General features: G+C 41.2%; 1 protein-coding gene across 5 annotated transcripts in view; it reads left to right on the top strand.

Annotated features, from left to right (window-relative positions):
* Positions 1-22,987, top strand: part of tenm2b (teneurin transmembrane protein 2b) — a 312,231-nt gene that overhangs the window by 34,314 nt on the left and 254,930 nt on the right. For all 5 annotated transcript variants that reach the window (XM_058415430.1, XM_058415428.1, XM_058415431.1 and 2 more), the window contains exon 2: positions 19,430-19,682. In XM_058415430.1, the coding sequence (XP_058271413.1) occupies positions 19,481-19,682 (202 nt within the window). In that variant the 5' untranslated portion in view covers positions 19,430-19,480. The remainder of the gene's footprint in view (positions 1-19,429; positions 19,683-22,987) is intronic.

Genomic DNA, 22,987 nt, shown 5'->3' with positions numbered 1-22,987 from the left:
TTATCTGTCTGGTGTAGAGTAAAGTGCTCAGAGAGGACTCCCTGCTGCTCGCTTGCTGCTGATGCTCAGACTCAGCGGCTTCTCGGATTTCCTGATCCGATACAAAATTTAGTTACAACTGTGAGCCGAGGTGACTTTCGAAAATTTTAATACAAATGAACTCAGAAGTTGAGCTTCAGCTGCTAGCTGCTAGAATGGTCCCTCCAGTAACCTGAGCTAACTTAAATTGCGACTGACACTTTCTCAACATTTTGTAAAGGTGTGTATAATTTATTATTATTTTTTGGAATTTATGTGAGAATGTCAGTTAGTCGTAAATGATCACGGTTCACAGCACAGCTGATTTATTTTTAGTAATCAGTAAAAATCAATAAACAGTATCGTGCACAGAGAGCTGAAACCAACATCAATAAATAAATATTAAAAAAAAAGATAACTAAATGGTGAAAGAACGCCTCATAGGTGTGCACTAAATCTTCCAATAATGCAGCTTAGCCACTGCAGTGCATCAGCTACCATAGACCACAATGCACATTAACACATTCTTCTTTTTTGCTTCTCCATTTTTATTTTAATTGAAAAGTTAGTTTCCTTAATGGATTTATAGATTGGTTTTAAATCACATTCTTTGAAGCCATTAATATAAAAATCGTCGCAAAACTAACACAGAACTCTTAATTACACCGATCAGGCATAACATTATGAACACATGCCTAATATTGTGTTGGTCCCCTTTTTGCTGCCAAAACAGCCCTGACCTGACCTGACCATGCACAGTGTACTCTGACACCTTTCCATCAGAACCAGCATTAACTTCTTCGGCAATTTGAGCAACAGTAGCTCGTCTGCTGGATCGGATCACACGGGCCAGGCATGACCCTGTCGCCGGTTCACCACTATTCCTTCCTTGGACCACTTTTGATAGATACTGACCACTGGACTCGAACACCCAAAAGAGCTGCAGTTTTGGAGATGCTCTGATCCGGTCATCTAGCCATCACAATTTGGCTCTTGTCTCGCTCAAATCCTTACGCTTGTCCATTTTTCCTGCTTCTAACACATCAACTTTGAGGACAAAATGTTCACTTGCTGCCTAATATATCCCACCCACTAACAGGTGCCATGATGAGAAGATCATCAGTCTTATTCACTTCACCTGTCAGTGATCAGAATGTTATGCCTGATCAGTGTATGTGTTTGAAATGAACATAAATAAGCAACTCGCCAGTGTTTGTTAAATCTGTATTTTGATCTGTTATCGACGGTTATACGGAGTCTTTCACACAAACTCAGAAGCTCTTGCACGATACAAGGCCTTTCCTTCAAATGGAAGCAGAAAACTGATCTGAGCTCAGGTGAGATGATGTTGGTTGACCTAGTTTATATCTCATTGACTGTGTTACTTCTTCTGAGGATGTCAGGCTTTGTGTTTTTTTCCCTTTTTTTTCAACATCTTTTGTGGAATTGCATCAAACAGCTGAATTATGATCAGGGGTCTTAAGCTAAAAAAGCTAAAAAGCAAAGAACACAAAGCAGCAGAAGTGACTAATCTCCTTAAAATAAAACTGAGATCAAACAGATTCTGTTCTTTCAGTTTCTGAGGAATACTTGTGTACCTTCTTAGTCATGAAATCTGTTTTGATCTCCAAACCACATCAAGTCTTAACACAGCGGCATGAAATTGCTTTTCACGAGCATGTTCCTCTTCGTAACGTTGGACTGTTCAGTTCTTTTCTTTTCAGCTCTTTCTGCTAGCGAAAATGTTAACCGGAGGATTCTTTAATTAGCTCTTTCGTCTCTGACCTTGGCTTGTTCTCTCAGCCTCGAATCTGACACAAACCACAAGAGGTTTTTCTTTCCATCTCACAATGGCACATGGTGACAAATTGCCACTAATCGCTATCTGATAATTAACATTTCTTCAGATTTGGAAGCAGGGCCTGGCTCAGCAGAAAGGTCAGAGTAAGCACTAGAGATGTGTAGTACCTGGTGCTTATATAGAGTTTAGCGTAGACTCAATGGTCTTGTAGAAACATCACACTAATACTGGATTCGTTGTGACCTGGGTTGCTGGAAGCATTCCTTTGAGATTCTGGTCCATGTTGACAGGATTGCGTCACATAACTACTGTACTACAGATTTGCCAGCTGTTCAGCGTGGCCGTAAAGGTACCTCTAACCAGCTCAAACTATTGACACATGGCAGGTTGGGTCCATGGAATAACTCTACCATCAGCAGAATGCAAGATTCCTCAGATTTGGCCATGGTTTTTTCCAGATTTGGTGAGTCCCATGTTGTGGCTGACGCCTCAGATTCCTGTTCTTGGCTGACTTTACATTTACATTTATGGTATTTGGCAGGCACCCTTACCCAGAGCGACTTACATTTTTATCTTATTTTATACATCTGAGCAATTGAGGGTTAAGTGCCTTGCTCAGTGGCCCAGCAATGGCAGCTTGGTGGACCTGGACCTGTGAGCTACCACATCCCCGGCATCCACATGGACGTCCGCTGTTGCAGCATATCTGCCTTGAACGTTGTGCATTCTGAGATACTTTTTTACTCAACATGGTTGTAAAGACTGCCTGGATATGCTCCTTTGACTTCTTTCATCAACAGCTGAGCAACAAAATGCTGCTCATTGGATGTTTATTTGTACTGCTCTGAAAGGACTCCATGCTATGGTCACTTTTGACGATGCCATGGTGAGCTTTTTGGTGTTTTTTCCCTATTCTGTATTCTATATGTTTGTGAACGTCAAGTAAACCTTTTGTGCCCACTGTCACATGAAGGAACGTGCAGATGAACAGGCATTCCTATTAAAGTGGATGATGAGCATGTATACTTTAACAGGGCTGAGTATTCTGTCTGCATAAGGTTACTGTTCTTTAGAGCTGCACTCGTAATTTAGCTGATTGAGGGCATTAAGGCCATTATGGAATTCTAGAAGAACTTAAATAGCCCTGTTGCTCAATGGTTGGAACATTGTCTGCACAATTAGCTGTCCAAAACCAATTTACTTATATCCTGCTGGCATAACGAATGCAAGTACTTCTCTTTTCTCTTTTTTTAAGCATTGTTTGTTCCCTTGTATAATGAATAAATCCTTAGTGGAACAGTGAAAGATGATGTTATATGTTATTTATTAACACTTAGGAAGTATTTAGGGCAGCATAGGGGTATAGCTTTGCCACCTCACAGCTTCAGGGTCCCATTGTTCGAGTCTGAGCTTGGGTTACAGCGTGGATGGAGTTTCACATGTTCTTTTCATGCTTCTAAATCGCTTCTCCAGTTTCCTCCTACTTCCCATAAACATGGCAGAAGGTGGACTTGCTATATTAAATTGCCCCTAGGTGTGAATGTATGTATGCCTGGTTCACTGCGATAGACTCGCATCACATCCAGAGGTATATTCGCATTTCACCTCGTGCCCTGGAATAGACTCTGGATCCACCTTGACTTTGACCAGGATAAAATTACTTATTTCAGATGAAGTAGAATGAATGAATAGGAATTATTTCACAGATTGTAAGCTTAACTATAGACACAGGCCACATTCCTAACTGGGGTTTATTTGATCTTGAACGGATTTCAAGTAAAGGATGATCAAATCCTGTTGGCCTACATTTTTCAAAAAAGCTGGGGAAAATGTGAGGAGCACTGCAGAACATAATTGAACACTAAAACATGCATTTTGTTATTCCGATTTTGGGCAAGATGCCTTTATTATCACCGCAGATACATTACAGCACACTGGAATTATTTTCTTCGCATGCAGTTGAGGAAGTTGGGGTCAGAGCACAGGGGCAGCTATAATACAGCACCCCTGGAGCAAAGAGGGTTAAGGGCCTTGCTCAGTTGCCCAGCAGTGGAGCTTGGTGGTGCTGGGGCCTTTGCCCCGATCCGCCGATCAACAACCCAGAGCCTTAACCACTTCAGCCACCACTGTCCGGTTTTTGGAATATAAACATAGATTAAATGTTAATTGCAAGGATGAAATAGTTTGATTAAATGGTATCCCTAAAGATTTCGTCTTCAGTAACTGACATGTCTCAGGTTCGAATTCCAGGCAGGGAACAAACCCAGCCACCAAGGGGTTAACTTTGAGAGCTGGTCTGGTGCCTGGATAACATGTTAAACTGGGTTGTGTTAGGAAGGGTATCAGATTGGACGATCCGCTGTGGTGACCCCGAACAGGGAGCAGCCGAAGTAGAGCAACATTGGTTATTATCTGTTATTTCCTTGTGGAATTAGGTAACTGGTCAAGAGTCCAGGATCCCCCAACACCAACTTGGATTAAACAGAACCCTTCCCAGTGTCTCATACTATCATGTTTTTGCACATTATGTGCAGTTGATAGAATGATCGATACTTGGGGACGGGTCATCAGTGTGTTAAAACTATGTTACTGCCATTAATCATAGACATATCTATAATCATGAACGATAACATACAGATATTTTTGTACACTGAATATTGAAGAATTTAAACTAGAAAATATGAGAAACAAGGCTCAGGAATGAACAAGACAAATAGAAAGATAAGGCTTCACAAGACCTTGAAACAGTGGGGTGTGAATAAACACTACAGAGTGTACAAGGGCTTAATACAAAACACCTGGACACGACTGAGTAAACCTCCAATGACAGGACGTGAACTCGAGTGAACTCAAAGCATAACAGGGGAATTCGTGACAATCTTGAATAACATGCTGCTTTATTGTTACCTATAGCACAACGGTCCTGAAGAAGCGACATTTCCTTCCAGTAATGGAGCGGAATGACAATAAAAACCCGCTCGACTTAACTAAAGTTCTCTTTAAGGCTTAGTATAAGTCTGGCTGTGTGTCTGTCGAGGTGATTAGAGGAATAGCCGGGCTGAAAGACCCTTCAATATCCAGTACTATACATAGCAAAAAGGGAGGAGGAATGCTTTATTCATAGTAATTTTAAGAAATACGGTGAGAAATACATTATTTCCACAATGGGACAAGGGCAAATAATGAGCCTCCGTGAGAGGTAGAGATCCTCTAAGAGCTCGAATTGAAGCACTGCGCGGTCTGCATTCTAATTTTATGGCACTTAGGAGTAAAGAGTGGGGGCCTCTCCAGCCACTCGTGCAGCCTGCTGGCAATGGAATATAATGTGTTTGGAGAGGTAGCCCATTATCCTGGCATTGGAGGGGGGACGGAGCTGAAGTGGCCTATGAAACGGCCCTTTAGACAGGTGTGTGTGTGTGTGTGTGAGAGAGTGTGTGTGTGTGAGTGACACTTCCCAGTACTGGCTCTGTCTTCATTAGTGGCGCTCCTCGAAACAGGCTCTCTTGCTTAGCTGAGAGGACGAGAACCTGAGCAAACACCCACAAGGGCTCTCACTCTCACTACCCTATCATTTTCTTCTTTTCCAATTTCGTCTGATTGTCCCTCCATTATTCACATTTTTTGATAAAAATATGTTTTTCAGGTTGGTGATAAGGTTTTTTCTCTTGGAATAAATTTACTATAATTAAAGTCCCAATAATTAACCATTAATATGTTTTTTCATACTTTTAGACCTCCTGGGGGTCCAGCTGCATTGCTACCGCCCGGGTTCGATTCCCGGGCAGGGAGCTAACCCAGCCACTGAGGAGTTAACTCCCAGTGCCAGTCCCAAGCCTTGTTAAAATGGGAGGGTTGAGTCAGGGAGGGCATCCGGTGTAAAATCAAAAGATGTGGACCGAATGATGCGCTGTGGCAACAACAAACAGGGAGCAGCCGAAAGAAAAACAACAGTTTCTTTATGCAAGATTAAAACTCATTTTTTAAAGCAAAGGTTCCAATAATCCTAGATCTGACTTTGGATAATAATAATTTCATGTAAAAGGGTGGAACAGTGATGTAGCAGATCATATGAGCTATCCAGCATCCAGGGTTTTGAAGCACTGGTTAAATGCTGTATGGTGTTTTGTATGTTTTTGTGTACATTTGGATTTCTCTTCAAGTTCAATGTCCTCCCCAAAACATACCACAAGGTAGAATGGCTACTGTATAATTTCCCTTACCGCACCACCCTTCACCCTGTGTGTCTTGAATGACAAAAATAGGAAGAAGTAGTAAAAAAAAAACGCTGATGAAAACCTCTCTTGAGCTCAGATGCTGTGATAATTTGTTAGTTTAATTCTGACATTTCCAGCTAAAAGGACTGTTTCAGTTAGATCATTGAGAACACAACCTACATCTGCACCTAGCATGTTTTCAGCTAATTGTCGCCGGGATGTAACCCCTGAGCCTTCTCAGCAGTCTTGCTTTTAATCGCTATGCAGAAATGATCATGTAAGAAATGTATCGAATAGGATAAATTGGTCAAGCTGTGCAATTCTATTCCAGGTTGTCATAGCAACTCTTTGTTTGTGTCTTCAATTAAGGCGTTTGAAACTAACCTTCTTCCCTTACTATCTATCCGCCTGGTTTGCAGAAGGAAATAGTGTATTTATTTACCATTGTGTGAGTATTGTATACAAAGAGATCAAGAGCTGGCACATTATGTACATGATAATCTCTACCCGAATAAAGTCAAAGTGGGTTTGGCCATGGTCACAGTTTTTTTTTCTCCATTTTTCTACACACTTTGATCACCTGCCAATTCACGCCTACCAGCCAGCTCTATCCTATCAAATGACTTGCCCCAACCATAGCAGGCGAACCTTTTTCCTGAGAAATAACTGTGATTGGCTGGCATCGTTGTGACAGTGGAGATAGAGCATTCCCTTTTTTCCCCCATGTCTTCTCACCATCTCATCTGCATATGGTAGATGAGATGTCCACATTTTCCCTACCTTCTCTCACCGTCTCATCTACATATGGCTGTGACGTCACCTGGGTACGAGCTTGTGATCTCCTGTATATTTATATATATAGATGTATAGTTGGTTTTATTTTCCGAAATATCCACAAACTAGTAACTCAAAGGTGTCCGATCTCATCCGCCGAGGGCTGGTGTGGGTGCAGGTTTTCATACCAATCAAGCAGGAGACACACCTGATTCCACTTGTTTAATCAACTGATCTTGGCTTTCAGTAGGCTCAGGTGTGGCTTCTGCTTGGTTGGAATTAAAACCTGCACCCACACTGGCCCTTTCCGGATAAGATTGGACATCCCTGTAGTATCCACTATGCCCCTGACCAGGCAGCTGCTACGAATGAATGAATGAATGCTGTAAATGCATAGCATATTAACAAACATGGCCTGAGCTTGTCCCTTGTACTTCATGCCTTGAAATAGAAAACAATAATGCTGTCTGTCTTTGTATCCGTTTAGAACATGTATGAATGCATTCATATTTGAAAAATGAGTTATTATGTAGAAATACAGAAGGTTTCATTCCAACAAATACGAAACCAGGGGCAGGAGCCAGGCATGAGGCAGTGGATCATCATCCAATGAGGACATGGCAAAGAACTGGACCTGAAAGTTACTTCCCTTACATCGAGAAATGTCCATTAGCCAAAAATTTCTAACAGTCTATAAATATTGTGGTTATTTTGTCACATGTTTGTTACCCTCCTGCCCCAGTACCAGGTTTGATATACCCAGTTGTTGATACATTGGCAAGTAAGAAACGTAACTGTCAGTTTTATTGTTTTTAATTTTAGAAACTCGTCACATCAAGAAGCCGAGCAATTAAAATCACCTTGATGCCCTTCTACCATTTACAAAGCTGTCAACCAGAGCCTGCCAATTTTGGCTCAGTGCCATTTTGTCTCTCGTTGTGAAGAAATTGAACTTTAAAAGACAAATATGGTGTAATGAGCCAAGAGAGAAAGAAATATCACAAGGGTGCCCTCATGTCTGTGTTACCTTCTGGCTCTCCCTTTTAGTTCTGCTGTCATAGTTAGACTCGCTGGAGTCCGTACATGCACTCTGATCACAATGTACACACTTTTTAAAAAAAAACAAAACACTGCATCATAAGAAGCTTTCTCACCGCTGAACCATATGTGTAGTCCGAAATGTGTCTGATGTGATGCCGGTGCCAGATCCTGACACTTTTAATGATCTCGCCCTCCGGACTTGCCTGATTCATCCCGATCCTCTGCATCTACTTGGAGTGTCTGAGTCATCTTCTTCTGCTGCCAGTGATGGTCCCACATGGATACCATACAGTTTTGTATTTTCAAAAAAGAGGTTATGCCCAAATCCCACCTTTATTTCAGTGGATAATCTAATATAGATTTAGACTGTACATTTGTAAGATCTGCTGCTGTAATCAGGCAAACTGTCATGTGCTTGTCTTCTGCCCATTCTGAACATCCTTCCAAATACAGCGGAACTTGTTATGGAGATGCGTTCTTAAGGCAAATATTTGCATTATGAAACAAATTTTCCCATATGAAATAATGTAAATGCAGATAATCCGTTTCAGCCACCCAAAAATATTACCAATATTGCCAATAGGAAGCTGTATGCCAAGCATTCCATGTCAAGGGTCGTCACAGGAAGTCGTGTCACCAAGCTTGGGCTAAAAATAGAACAGACCACCCACGCCACCAATCTGTCAACAAAAAAACACAACGCTTTTGAACGCATGCCGAAGGCAACGTTGGTATCGTGGGTTGACTCTTTTGGGAATTCGTTTCAGTTGGCTTTGCTTGGTTTTCCACTGACGCAAAGTTTTGAACGATTCCCGGACGTACCTGCAACTTAGCTGCCGTTCGGTTCGGCTCGTTCATATGCCGAATATGTTTTGTATGCCGATGCAAATTTCTTAAAACAAAAATTCATAAGGGAGGGCATTTGTATCCCGGTGTTCCACTGTACTACTTAACTTCACAGTATACAGATTGAGAAGAGAAGATTTTATGATCCTTCTACACTATCCAGTGTCACCAAGAAGAAAATGGGTTCCCTTTTGAGTCTGGCTCCTCTGAAGTTCCTTCTTCATGTCATTTCTGGAAGTGTTTCTCTGCCACTGTTGCCTCTGGATTGCTCATTACAGATAAAAATATTCAGCTATGACAAATCTGCCAAAGCATGAGAGTAGCTGGTTAAGCAAGCCATAGCTGGATGACTATGCTAGAGAAAGTAGCATAAGAGAATCGGGGAACCTGGAGGATATTAAGGAATACACTAGCCAGACGCAAAGGCTTTGCAGACAGTCTTTTTTTTCTCCTTCAGCTCAGTTCATTCTTGCCTGAAGACTCGAGAAAAGGGTGAACTGCTCTGTGGTTCCTCCGGAGATGTTCTACACTCCAGCTAGTCTTAACTCTGAATTACAGAAACCCCAGTGCGCTCCACCACAGCGTACCTTCAGAATCTGGCAGAAAAATTCCCTTCACATCCTTCATACATGAGGGGGCGGAGGACTTGACATATCTACTTTACCACCTATTTGTGGAATCAGAAATAGACATCTCCAGAAAGTTCTAAATGCAGCCATCCATATGCGGAGAGATAGACTAAAAAGAAAAAGAAGAAGAAACAGAAAAACCCACCCAACTCTCTTTGGCTCGGTGCTGTGATAATTTGTTAGTTCACTTCTGACATTTTCAGCTAAAAGGACTGTTTCAATTAGATCATTGAGAACACAACCTACATCTGCACCTAGCATGTTTTGCCAGAATCAATTAGCTAAATGCTGCCTTGATTTAATTTCTGAGCTCTCGCTGCACTTGAAATCTTCCTTTTTTTCCGCTACGGTGAAGTGATTTCTATGAAATGTACCAGAAAGGTTAACCTGAGCAGTGCTATTTAACGTGTCCTAGAAACACTTGTATGTTCTAGAGAGGAGTTAAAGCATCATAGCCTTATTCACTGCTTACTGAATTACTGCTGTAGTGTGTTAAAGGTGTGACTCTGTTAGCATAGATCTGTTCCTCTGGTTCTTATCCGTAACTGCCAATTGGCATCAACAGGGAACTCGCTATTACAGTCCATTTGTGACCGTCTAAAAAAAAAACCCTTGCCCTTGTGTTTTTCCCGGTCGTCAGAGTTTAAAAGCTCATGTTCGGCCTCTACACTTCTATACTACATCACTCCAAGTGAAGGCTCCACTTTCTCTGGTTCTGTTCCTTTGCTTCTTACTTTGTTCTCTACCTTGCTAAACCGTAGTCCATTTATTGTCAGTCGGCTGCTGTTCAGTGACAGCATGGCTCATGCTGTGGACTTTTGAGTCGTGCTCTGCAGTGCCCGAGGTGGATTTTAGGGGATTAATTTTAATGGAGCCCCACGACAGAGCCTTCCTCAGTTTGCCAGGAAGATGACTGCTCAGCTTGATTATCACTTATTGATACTGAGAGCTAGAAGTCTCTACTTCATTCTTGCCTGAGCAGCCTCGCTTTTCACCACTACCATCTTTCTGTCTGCAAACAAGACCTGTCGGGAATTCCTCTCCAACTTTTTGGTTCTTCAGTTCTTGAGAAATATGACATGGACTGGATGTCATCTGTGTAATAGCCAATTTTCTCGACTGCCAGTTCCCACCCACCAGCCAGCTCTTACCAATCACATGATCGCTACATAGGGAGTATAAAAGCCAACACATAATTTGTCATAAGCTGACCCTAACCGTGTTAGGGCTTTACAGAAGCATATCACATTCGGTGGAAGGGTAATCTGCAGCCATGTTTGGTTAGTGTAATTTTGATTGACAGGACAGAGCATATATCATCTATTCCTCACAAATGGCTGTCCTTGGCTCCTTGCCTCCTTGGCTATGGCATCCATACTCAAGATCTTTGGACAATCAAGCTAACGCGTTTATGTTCTGCCACTCATGAACCATAATAGTCAAGTTAGGACTTTCTCTGATGACTGGTTTACTGTTTTGAACCCTTTCTACTTTAGCCCTGGTTCTGTTCTAGTCTTTCCTGTATTGAAGCATGGGTATTATTTATCATGTCTGCTTTTAGATGACAGCATAATGTAAATTAGTTAGCAAATCATTTAACATTAAAAAAATAAGCTTTATCAGGTTTCTCGGGTTCTTCTGTATTGTCATTGGTTACTTGTTAAAGTATAATGTAGGTATATTGGTGGGAAATACTGTACTGAAAATACAGTCTCAGTAGCTTAACTCATATTTGACAGATTTTCTGCTAGATTATTTTTTTCCTATGTTAACAAGTTTGCAACGCCATGTCTTATTCATTTCCATGGAGAACTTTCTAGAAGCCATCAGACAAATACAGTGCGGCAAAATCTGCCTCAAAGTGTCCTTCATTCTAAGGTTCGGCATGCAGAACTCAGCTTTATGCATACAAATTTCTTTTTGGTTTATCAGAACGTAGGAGGATGGACGTCGCTCAAGTCGAAAGAATTTGAATTTATTCTAAACATCATATGATGGAGATTCTTGTTGTGCTGAGATTGATCAAACTGCTCAGCCAAAATGACAGCTGTCTACAATTTATTCTTACATCATTGTAGTATCCGTTATAGCATTAAATAAATGAATCTGTGAAGTGTGAGGAAAGTCAGAGATCAGTGATACTATACGCATATATCAGTGTTGGAGTGGAGAGCTGGGGCAGCTGCACGCAGTGATAAAATTCGCAAGTCCTCTATAGACCTTGATATAGATGTTATATCAAAAAGTCTACCAGCGATTCTGTAGTTCTCTTTTAATGTGCCAGCAGGTCTAGAGAATTATGTAATAAATAAAACGTTGCATATGAAGGGATCATTAAGAGTACTTAACAGGTGACATGCAGCCACTGTCTGGATTTCTTTTTCTTTTTTCCCCATTGCCTCTGACCACAATAACATGAATTACTGATGACAAATGATATGTTTTGTAAGTGTAAAGTAGTACTTACAACACTAGAGAAAGTTGATTAGAGCTGTGGTGACACACAAATACCGCCAAATACCGAAACTATTCAAGAGTGCAAGCAAGCCAGACTAAGCCGATGGTGCCAATACTTTTACCTTCTCAGAAATGGAGAGCAAGCCAGATGAAGCCAGGGGTGCCAATACTTTTACCTTTGCAAAAATGGAGAGCAAGCCAGACAAAGGCCATAATTTTGCTGCTGATACTTTTTGAATACAAAACAGAGATATCTCTCCATTTCTGCGCAGGCAAAAGTATTGGCCCTCTCTGCTTCTGGCTGGCTCTCCATTTATGCAAAGGCAAAAGTATTGGGTTGTCTTCTAAAAGTACTGGCACCCTCAACTACGTCTGGTTTGCTTGTACTCTCATGCCATCCATCGTCTATACCCACTTTATTCCTAATTAGGGTCACGGGGGTGTGCCGGAGCCTATCCCAGCGCACACTGGGCGAAAGGCAGGGGTACACCCTGGACAGGTTGCCAGTCCATCACAGGGCCACACATATACTCACACTCACTCATATGGGCAATTTAGAATTACCAATCAATCTAATGTTTATGTTTTTGGACTGTGGGAGGAAACCGGGGTATCCAGAGTAAGCCCATGCAGGCACGGGGAGAACATGAAAAGTCCACACAGAAAGGCCCCTGCCTGTTCGAACCCAGGATACAAACCCAGGACCTTCTTGCTGTGAGGCAACAGTGCTAACCACTAAGCCAGTACTCTCATGCCAGATGATGTTGAAATATAACAAAATGTACATCTCTCATACTATACAAAATCTGATATTATATTTGTTTTAAAGTTGTTATTTTAGACACTGTAAATAAGAAGCGATTTTGAATTCTGACGAATCCAAGGACGAAATATTTTTGCATTCTGGTTATTCAAAATATAAAAGTCAAGCCAGTGACAATAAATAAATTCAAGGGTAAATAAGTATAAACAAATGATCTGTTATGGGATAAAACGGTGGTGCCAAGAGCTCTGAGAAATCACCAACAAAAACTGCTGAAAACGTGTGCTGCTTTAGTCACATCATCTGGTTTCTTTTTTGGCATTCACATCAGATTATTTTTTTGTTACCAATTGTCAGTTTGTCCCGCATCTTTAGTACTGTGCCATCAGAAAGACCTGCTTCACTCAACCCTAATAATTTTGTGTCAGCCATTGAGAAATTTCAGATTTTAGCCTTCTCACTCAAAACCGGGTCCAGCAAGAAGGGAACCAGATTCAACACATCAAATTCATTCATCATCTTGGTAGAAAAAAAACCCCAACAATTGTGGAATTACATTTTGTTCGTGTAACGTCCATTACTGTACCATCTGATGGAAAAGGGTTGTTAGATTGATGCCTGGTCTTTGAAACGTATGCTTGCTGTGAGGACTAGCTGTTGAGGATGTTTGTAAGCAGGTTGAAAAGAAAGAAAAAAAACAGGATATTTTTCCTGGAATAGATTCACAATGCAGCAGGTCAAATGTGTGAAACAGTTTTATGATTTTCTGTGTGATACTTTTTTATTTAGAATTCATGGTCAATCTAGACCGCGGCCAGACTTTCCCAGCTAAGCACAGCTGTGGCTCCAATTAGCACATTTTTTTCCAACGCCTGAATGGTTTGCATAATTAGCATGCGCCATACATGCTCCACGTATTCATACAGCATGAATACAAATTGGGGATCAGTGAACACTGCTCAAAGGCCTTGGCCTTATCTAAACATGTTTAAAGCCTCAGTAAGAGTATTGACTGGCCAGTCCTTGATAGGTGTTCGCTCGATGTATGTAACGGCGCTGCTTTTTAGAGGCGCTTGTGCATTGATTCGCCACTAAATATCATATAATTGGCTCTTTAGTGTCTGAATAGTGCTGATTGAGTGTTTAAATAAACCCAGACATCTGTGTCCTAAGCAAGCACTTAAAGCATTACAAAGCTGTTTTTTTTTCCAGCTCTGTGTACACGGTAGCTCAGACAGCGGCGCGCTCGTCCCTGTGCTTTGTGTGACATTTTTGCCTCGTTTTGCCTCGTGAGGTTTTTTTCCTTACCAGGCTGATTTAGAAGATCAGCGTTTATAGATGAGGATAAAAATAAATCTTGCTCGATTAAACGCGGAAGTTGTTACTTTTAAATATGCGTAAGTATGAAATAAGTGAACGTGTTTATCCGGCGAAATGATATTAAGCATGATCTTAAAACTGGCTGTTATTATTAGGAGGAAGTGGTGACTATGAGGTTGTAAATGAGGTTGTGGGTTACTAGGTTCAAGCCCCAGTACTTCCGAGCTGCTTCTGTTGGGCTCTTGAGCAAGCCTCTTAACCCTCTCCACTCCTTCTCTGCTGTATCATGGCTGACCCTGAACTTTTTAACCTGGGGGAAATGCTAGGAAAAGAAATCTCATTCTGCTGAATATATATACACATATATATATATATATATATATATATATATATATATATATATATATATATATATATATATATATATATATATATGTGTGTGTGTGTGTGTGTGTGTGTGTGTGTGACAAATAAAGGCTTTTTCTTATTACGTATATATCTAAAACAGTTACATTCAGCGACACCATTTGGCCTGCTCATATGTCTGACTAACATTAACTAGAGTCTTAATGAATTAATCAGATGTAAAATATCCTATAAACAACTTATATTTATTATTAGCTACAGTCTGATCGGTTGTGTGGCTAATTACTACTTAACTCTACTCAAGTCTACACTACACCGCTATGTCTTTCTACTCATATCTCACTAATACTTCACTGCCTGTACATTCTGTCACATCTTCACCTAATAATATACTTATAAATGTATATAATTGTAAATTCATAGCTTACCCTACTTTTGTATACACACACACACACACACATATATATTCAGCAGAATGAGATTTCTTTTCCTAGCATATCCCCCAGGTTAAAAAGTTCAGGGTCATATATATATATATATATATATATATGTATGTATATATACACATATATATATATATATATATATATATATATATATATATATATATATATATATATATATATGTATGTATATATACATATATATATATATATATACATATATATATATATATATATATATATATATATATATATATATATACACACATATATACATATTCGGCTTTCGGGTGAAATTTCAGGATGCACCTAAAATTCCCTATAACCTTTACAGGTGAACTGAATTTGACCTTCTCTACACTTTTGAATGCACATGTCCAGCTGTTCAGTGTTTCAGTACTTTTTGCATAACTTGCTGTTCTCTAACAAGGTGCTTAACGGCAAAATTCACAACTGGTGTTTGATCCATGAATCGACCAATAAATTTTCTGGTTCAATTAGAATTGGTATTTAAACAGTCCTCTTCATCATGCTGTTCACATTTTGACATCATGAGACAACACCTAACAATGGATCAACAGTACCTCGCCATTGCGAGGCTTCAAACAGGATGTTCTCAGAGGGAAGTGGCCACTGAGCTTAGAGTGTCACAGAGTGTCATCAGCAGGTTGCGACAGAGATACAGAGAGACTGGAAGAGTCACAGAAAGGCATAGAAGTGGACGTTCTTTGGCCACATTCCATGTTGTTGACCGCTTCATTGTGCCCTGCGGTACTGGATGATGTGTCACGTCAGACCATTTGAAACCTGCAAGGGTACCTGACCACACCACCAGGCACAGGTGTCATCGTCTTGCATGGGCCAGGGAGCATTTACGCTGGACGAGGGACCAGTGGGCCTCAGTGCTGTTCTCTGATGAAAGTCGATTCACGTTGAGCAGAAATGATGTCCGCCAACGATGTTGGAGACGTCAAGGAGAGCGCTATTCATCAGCCACTGTTGTCACCAGACGAGCCTTTGGTGGTGGTGGTGTTACAGTCTGGGCAGGTGTGTCTACTCAATACAGAACTGCCCTACATCTTGTGAATGGTACAGTGACAAGCCAATACTACCTGAATAACATCATTAATCCCACCATTGTGCCCCTGCATAAACAACACAGGCCTAATTTCATCTTCATGGATGACAATGCTCCAGCTCATCGAGGTCACATCATTAGGGAACGGCTGCTGGAGGCTGGGGTACCTCAGATGGAGTGGCCTGCACTTTCTCCAGAGCTGAGTCGCTGTGTAGAGGCTCGTAACCCTGAACCCCAGAACCTCAATGACCTGAGGGCCGCCCTTCAAGAAGAGTGGAATGCCATGCCTCAGCAGACAATAAGTCGACTTGTGAACAGCATGAGACGTCGCTGTCAAGCTGTAATTGATGGTCAAGGGCACATAACAAATTATTTAGACATTGTTGTGGTATACCCACCACTGTTCTTGGCTTTTGTTTCAATAAATTGTTTGAGATGAAGAAATCACCATTGCATGCTGCTACTTAAATGCCCTACTTTCATGATATAATAACTTTTTACATTTTCCATAAATTTCACGCAAAAGCCAAATATCCTTAACTTTTTGTGAGTAGTGTATATATAACATTATATTATATATAACATATATAACATTCTGAGCAGTGCCAGGTGAAGTGAATTAGACATGATCTCCTCATCATGACACCTGTTAGTGGGTGGGATATATTAGGCAGCAAGTGAACATTTTGTCCTCAAAGTTGATGTGTTAGAAGCAGGAAAAATGGGCAAGTGTAAGGATTTCAGCAATTTGACAAGGGCTAAATTGTGTTGGCTAGACCACTGGATCAGAGCATCTCCAAAACTGACTCTTGTCAGGTGTTCTTGGTCTGCAGTGGTCAGTATCTATCAAAAGTGGTCCAAGCAAGGAACAGCGGTGAACCGGTGATGGGCGGCCAAGGCTCATTGATGCACGTGGGGAGTAAAGGCCATAAAGGGTGACCAGGTGGTCCTAATGTTATGCCTGGTCAGTGTGTATGTGTGTGTGTTTTTGTGTGTGAGTGTATATATATATATAAACTCTGTTAATGCTGTACCTGCAGTGTACATAAAGCACACATACAGTATTGCACAGATATATATATATATGAATACAATTACACATATTGTGCTGTAAATACAACTTATTTACAACTGAGTTTGGTGTGGAGGAGCTGCACAGAGTCCTGACCTCAACTTGATAGATCACCTTTGCGATGAATTAGAGCAGAGACAGTGAGCCAGACCTTCTCGTCCAACATCAGTGTCTGACCTCACAAATGTGCTTCTAGAGGAATGGTCAAAAATTCCCATAAACACACTCCTTAACCTTGTGGAAAGCCTTCCCAGAAGAGTTGAAGCTGTTATAGCTGCAAAGGGCGGAACAACTCCATATTACATTCATGTGCATGTAAAGACAGACGTCCCAAAACATTTGCTAATGTAGTGTATCTGTCTAGCTAATTAGGTGATTGAAAATTGCTGCTAATCTGATTAGGCATTAGCCCAAACTAGCCTCAATATATAGGATTTTTCTGATCGGATGGAGGTCATGGCTTCATTTTATAGAAGTCTTTGCTCCCTCAAGCAAGTTGTTGCAAAAGTGTTATTGAGGAAGGGCAACGGGAGCTCAGGGATGCTTGGGGCGCTCGGGGGCACTGAGGGGCGCTCGGGTTCGGTCTGGTAGCTCGTGCATATTCAAGTATAGTAATAAAGTTTTCCAAAGTATTTTCCATCTCTGATATTAACAATAGCGAGAAAGGGTTTCTGTGCACCGAGCCAATGACAAACGGTCTGATGAGAGTCCCTGGTGATGACTCACCACCAAGCCACAGATGCAGAGTAGGAGGGTGTCGAAGAGGGCGGATGGCCATCTCTCTCTCTCTCTCTCTCTCTCTCTCTCTCTCTCTCTCTCTGTCACTGTGCTCACGGCGGGTGATAATAAGATGGCGAGTCTCTATCTACTCTCACCTCCCCCCTGCTGGCACTCCTCAGCCCGGGCTTGATCTGCAGTCATCAGGTTGTGTTTGTGTATACATGAGGTTGTTTCATGGTGCCTAAAGATCGCTATCGTTCGTCTCTCTGACGTAAATAAAGCATTAGCCCTACGGGGAGTCACATATCTTCGTCTCAAGACCAAGACGTAGGCTTAATGTTTGGACAGTAGGCTTACAAGTGTGATGACTTGGGAATACATTTATCCTTGTTTTGTTTTGTTTTGTTTTTTTCACCTTTGAGCAGAGTTACAAAGAAAGCTTGTTGAAAGAAATGTTGTTAACCAGACTAGCAAACTCAGATTAAGCTTATTTCTCTATAGCAGTCTCTCTTTCTTTTTTTTTCATGTGAACATTTCATCCATTTCACCGCAGACCTCAATAGCACTAAAACTAGACTTGTTGGGAAAGAAGCTAAAGCATAATAGTTCAACTATAGCTCAGTAGTTGATGCTAAATATGATACAGAAATGTACAAACTAATAATAATAACACCAAGCTCTAACAGCTTACTTATCCTCAGTGATATACTGTACATGGAGTTTTTCATGTGAATCTTTAGGATTAGGAATAGGATTTTCTGAATGATTGTTAGATTAGGTGATGTTTAAGCAGTATTATATAATGAAAAGTACAGTATCAAAGGCGCCTGGGAATGTTTAGCAGAATAAAATATAGCTGGAGGAATGAACGGAAGAGTTAAAGCTGACAAACATTTATACAAAAGTACATTAAACATTCCTAAAATGTATATCTACTTTACTTCCTAAACACCTCTGTGAATATGATGTTACTGGCTATTATGTTCCTCCTAGAGCCACACCATAGCCTACACCTGCCTACATTATCACATTATACATCACCAACTGGAGGAATGTTGATGTATAAACCAGACTGTTCTTCAATCTACAGAAGGATATAGTTCACACTGACAGACCTTTTTCTTCTGGCTGGGTTAAAGGAGAAGTTCATTTCCAGAACAAATATCTACAGATAATTTCCTCAACCCCTTATCATCCAAGATGTTCATGTCTTTCTTTCTTCAGTTGTAAAGAAATGATGTTTTTTGAGGAAAACATTTCAGGATTTTTGTCCATATAGTGGACTTCTATGGTGTCCACGAGTTTCACCTTCCAAAATGCAGTTTAAATGCAGAGTTCTAAACCATCCCAGCCCATGAAGAAGGCTCTTATCTAGCCAAACTATTGGACATTTTCTTAGAAAAATTAAAAAATTGTGTACTTTTTAACCACAAACGCTCATCTAGCACTTGCTCTGGGATGCACGTCTGCGACGCTACGTACTACGTAATCAGGTCACATGTGATGTAGGCGGAACTACAGACCCAGTGTTTACTAAGCGAATGCTCAAAGACCAAGGAGGTGCAAATAAGTTGAACGCTCTTCGTTACACGTGACCTTTTGACGTGATTACGTAGTATGTGGTGTCATAGATCCTGCATTTTGGAGGTTCAAACTCGACGGGGCACCATTGAAGTCCATTATATGGAGAAAAATCCTGAAATGTTTTCCTCAAAAAACATCATTTCTTTACGACTGAAAAAAGAAAGACATGAACATCTTGGATGACAAGGGGGTGAGGAAGATTTTTGTTCTGGAAGTGAACTTCTCTTTTAATATCTCTAGCGTCCTTCTGAAGAAATTTCCACTTTGCGCTCATTTTTCTTCCCCCTCCGTCCTCTTTTCCAGGTGATTAACATACTCATCGTGAGCTGATTGGCTGCTGCTGCTGCTGCCGGGATGGACATGAAGGAGAAGCGGCAGCGCTCTCTGAGCCGAGCCAGGTGCCGGAAAGAGCCTCACTACGCCACGTCCTCTACGGACGCACACGAGCGTCACGTGAACCCGCAGAAACGTTACAGCTCCAGCGAGACGCTTAAAGCCTACGAGCAGGAAGCACGGATGCACTATGGGCCCGAATCTGTAGAATACGTCGGGCAAGGTGAAACAAACCACACTCCTTCATCCCTGTCAGCCGTTTTCAATGTATTATTTTCCGCACTCGGTCTAGACATGAGGAAAAACATGCTGCCTTCGCTCTGACTAATAGAAACTCTAAAACAAATGGCATCTTGATTAGATTTGATCTCTGCGTAATCCATTAATGCTTGTTTATGAATGCAGAAGTAATTGGATTTTCAGGCACGATGAAATTTTCATTTGCAGCCATTGAGAAAATCTGTTTTGATAACTTTATAACTTTAAGTAAGCAATCGTAACCGTCGTCTCCGATCACCAGACGCGGACGAAAGACAGGGTGAGAGAATGCCTCGGGGAAAAAGATGCACGTGAGACGGTTTTAATTGGCGGCTTGTTTTTAGAACAAAACAGCCTGGGCCACTTTTTGCCCACATTCCCATCATTCTCTTTTCCAGATTTTTTTTTCCCTTGTGAAAAGTTTCGATGCTCATCACTTTTTCACTATAATTATGCAGCATTGTTTTAAACAACAGGGTTCACTCATTATACCTCATTATAAATCATTCTGAAAGCCGGTGAAGATTGTCAGGGTGCAACTTCTGCTTGTGCCAAGCTCACAATGCACGATTTTAGCCCTGATAACTCAGTCAACTAGTTTTGCAAAGTCACCAAAATCGGAGACAAATCGGAGTTGGTGTAGGCGAGTGACGATCGCGCAGTGTGAATGACCAAAGACGCAATCTGACCAAATCCTGCAGTGTGAAAAGACCTCTGACTGAAACATACCTCGTCGATGACCTACAGACAATGAGAGAGAGAGAGATACAGGGCAGTGGGCAGTTCGGGGACGAGTTATAGATCACAATATCAGCAAGCATGGCTTCAGTTGGAGTACAATATTATAGTTATAGGTTTTTAACAGAAGAAAATGTCTTAAATATAGTTATATCAGAATAAATAAGCTTTACAATAGCGTCAAACAGAAATAAAGCAGAAACATTTGCTTGACCAGCCGCATCAACAGCAGCACACTGCAAATTTATTCATTTGTTTAATTATGCAGAATCCTTGTTCTCCACAATGACCATTTGGATCGCGGACTTTTAGCGTGGTTCCATTTCCAGTCTCGCGCGAAAACTCTGATCTCACGTGTGATCTTGTGTTATTTCTCGCGTGCGTTCGGTTGTGAGACGCAGTTTGCGGACCAGACAGAGTTGTGGGCGATTCTTCCTATTGTGTAGTCATGCAGTGTGAAAGCGCCTGTCGCCGGTCCATCGTGCAGTATGAACACAGCAGCGACCGAATGCTCCCCCAGATAGTCCTGAAAACAACGGAGATCCGACGACTTCGTGACTCGTGCAGTGTGAACCCGGCGACAACTGAGCATTGCATTGTGATAATAAAGATTTCTTTAATTGAAGATGCGGTTGTCAAGGTAACGCGCTGCTCGAGTGGGGTTTCCCTCGTTCTGGTCATGATGACACCGGGTTTCTTTGGGATCTCTGGTGTTCTTCTGCCTACCAGAAACATCCCAGTGGCCTCTATGATGAAGTTGTGTGTGAGTGCTGTGTGATGGACTGGTGTTCTTTTTCAGACTGTAGCTCTGACTCGTTCCCAGTGTTCCCAGGATAGACTCCACAACTGGGATTAAGCAGTTAGTGAAGATAAATGAATGAATGTGTAAAAATGTTAACTGTGGCTTGGACTAAAGCAATAAGTCACTCAAAGTCATAGGTACAGTGATTTTATTTGTGTGTGTGTGTGTGTGGGTGTTTGTTTTTCTCTTTGTGTGTGCGACTATTTGTGTGTCTTTGTGACTGTTTCAATGTGTGTATGTTTTTTCATGTGATTGTGTATGTTTCTATTTGTGTTTGTGTGTGTCTGTATTTCTGTGTGTGTGTGTTTCAATTTGTGTGTGTGTCTATGTTTCTATGTGTGTAAGTGTTTTCTGTGTGTGTTTTTTTCTATGTGTGTGTCTCTCTGTCTATGTGTATGTGTGTGTGTGTGTGTGTGTGAGACTATGTGTCTTTGTGTTTCTATGTGTGTGTGTGTGTTTTTCTATGTGTGTGTGTCTGTCTATGTGTATTTGTGTGTAAATATGTCTGTCTATGTGTGTGTGTTTCTTTTCTCTGTGTTTGTGTGAGTATGTGTCTTTGTGTTTCTAAGTGTGTGCGTTTTTCTGTGTGTGTGTGTCTGTCTGTCTGTCTGTGTGTCTTTTTCTACACATATGTGTCTATCTCTCTCTATATATATAGACAGACACACACACACACATATATATATATATATATATATATATGTGTGTGTGTGTGTTGTTCACAGGATTTGTTTAGCACCCACTGTACTCTCTTACAAAACAGTAAGCTTCGGTTGCAAACATTTCATGAACAAAACAATGGCTTATACTCTTACTTATACATTATATCCTGTAAGCTTGTGTAATTTTCTCGGCGATGAATCACGCAGCGTGAATACCAGCTAGCAAGAACCAGCACTCAGAACCAGCCAGTGAGAATCCTAGAGAAAAGTCTCCCACTGTCATGCGCAGCAGATCCCTGAATCTGCTTTATCTTCCACCTGTTTGTGTTGGAAATCGAGGGGGTTCGGTACGAAGAACAAGCACAACCTGAGTCCTGGTGGCTCACAGCACAAAAATAATTAGCTTCTGTTTGCAGACTTTTCCGAGCGGAAATGCGGGAAATGCTGTCGACGTTCCCACGCATTATTAGCCATTTTTCTTAAAGCACAGATACAATATCGTGAACGAGAAAGCAGGATCCGGGGATTAAGCAACATACACAATTCAGTTGTTGTAATGCATTTCGAATATGGCACAGCCAATCAGAAAAAAAAACAATAAAAGCAATTTACAACAGATTAATATAAAATAGGCAGCTTATAGAGCAACTTCAGCCTACTGTGTTTAGCAGAGTTTGTGTGTGTGTGTGCGAGATGTGAGTCTTTTTGTGGTCAGTGTGCACAGCAGGGCCACCCAGAGTCCCTGCCGATGGTGTTAAGTGGCCTGAGCAATTCTCGAGGAACATCGGCTTGCCTATTGCAGGGGGTTTTGGCTTAAGAGGCTTAGAAGGTCCTCACGTGCTGATGGGCTCCGAACACACCTTTGGTGTGGGGTTAAAATACAGGCGGTGTGCAGGAGGGAGTGAAGGTAAGGTGAGTCAAGGGTAGGTGGAATGTGACCAGTCAGTGAGATGTGAGATATATTGTTAGATATATGTCTATGAGAGCTGGAGAGATGAAATATTATGTATTAAAATTCATTGTTTATAGAAATGGTTTGTATGAATGTTTCTCGGTTGAACAATAGTC

The sequence above is a fragment of the Hemibagrus wyckioides genome, linkage group LG18 (genome assembly GCF_019097595.1).
Source record: "Hemibagrus wyckioides isolate EC202008001 linkage group LG18, SWU_Hwy_1.0, whole genome shotgun sequence".
Classification (NCBI taxonomy): Eukaryota; Metazoa; Chordata; class Actinopteri; order Siluriformes; family Bagridae; genus Hemibagrus; species Hemibagrus wyckioides.
The sequence above is the reverse complement of the archived record's forward strand: the minus strand, read 5'-3'. Positions and strand labels throughout refer to the sequence as shown.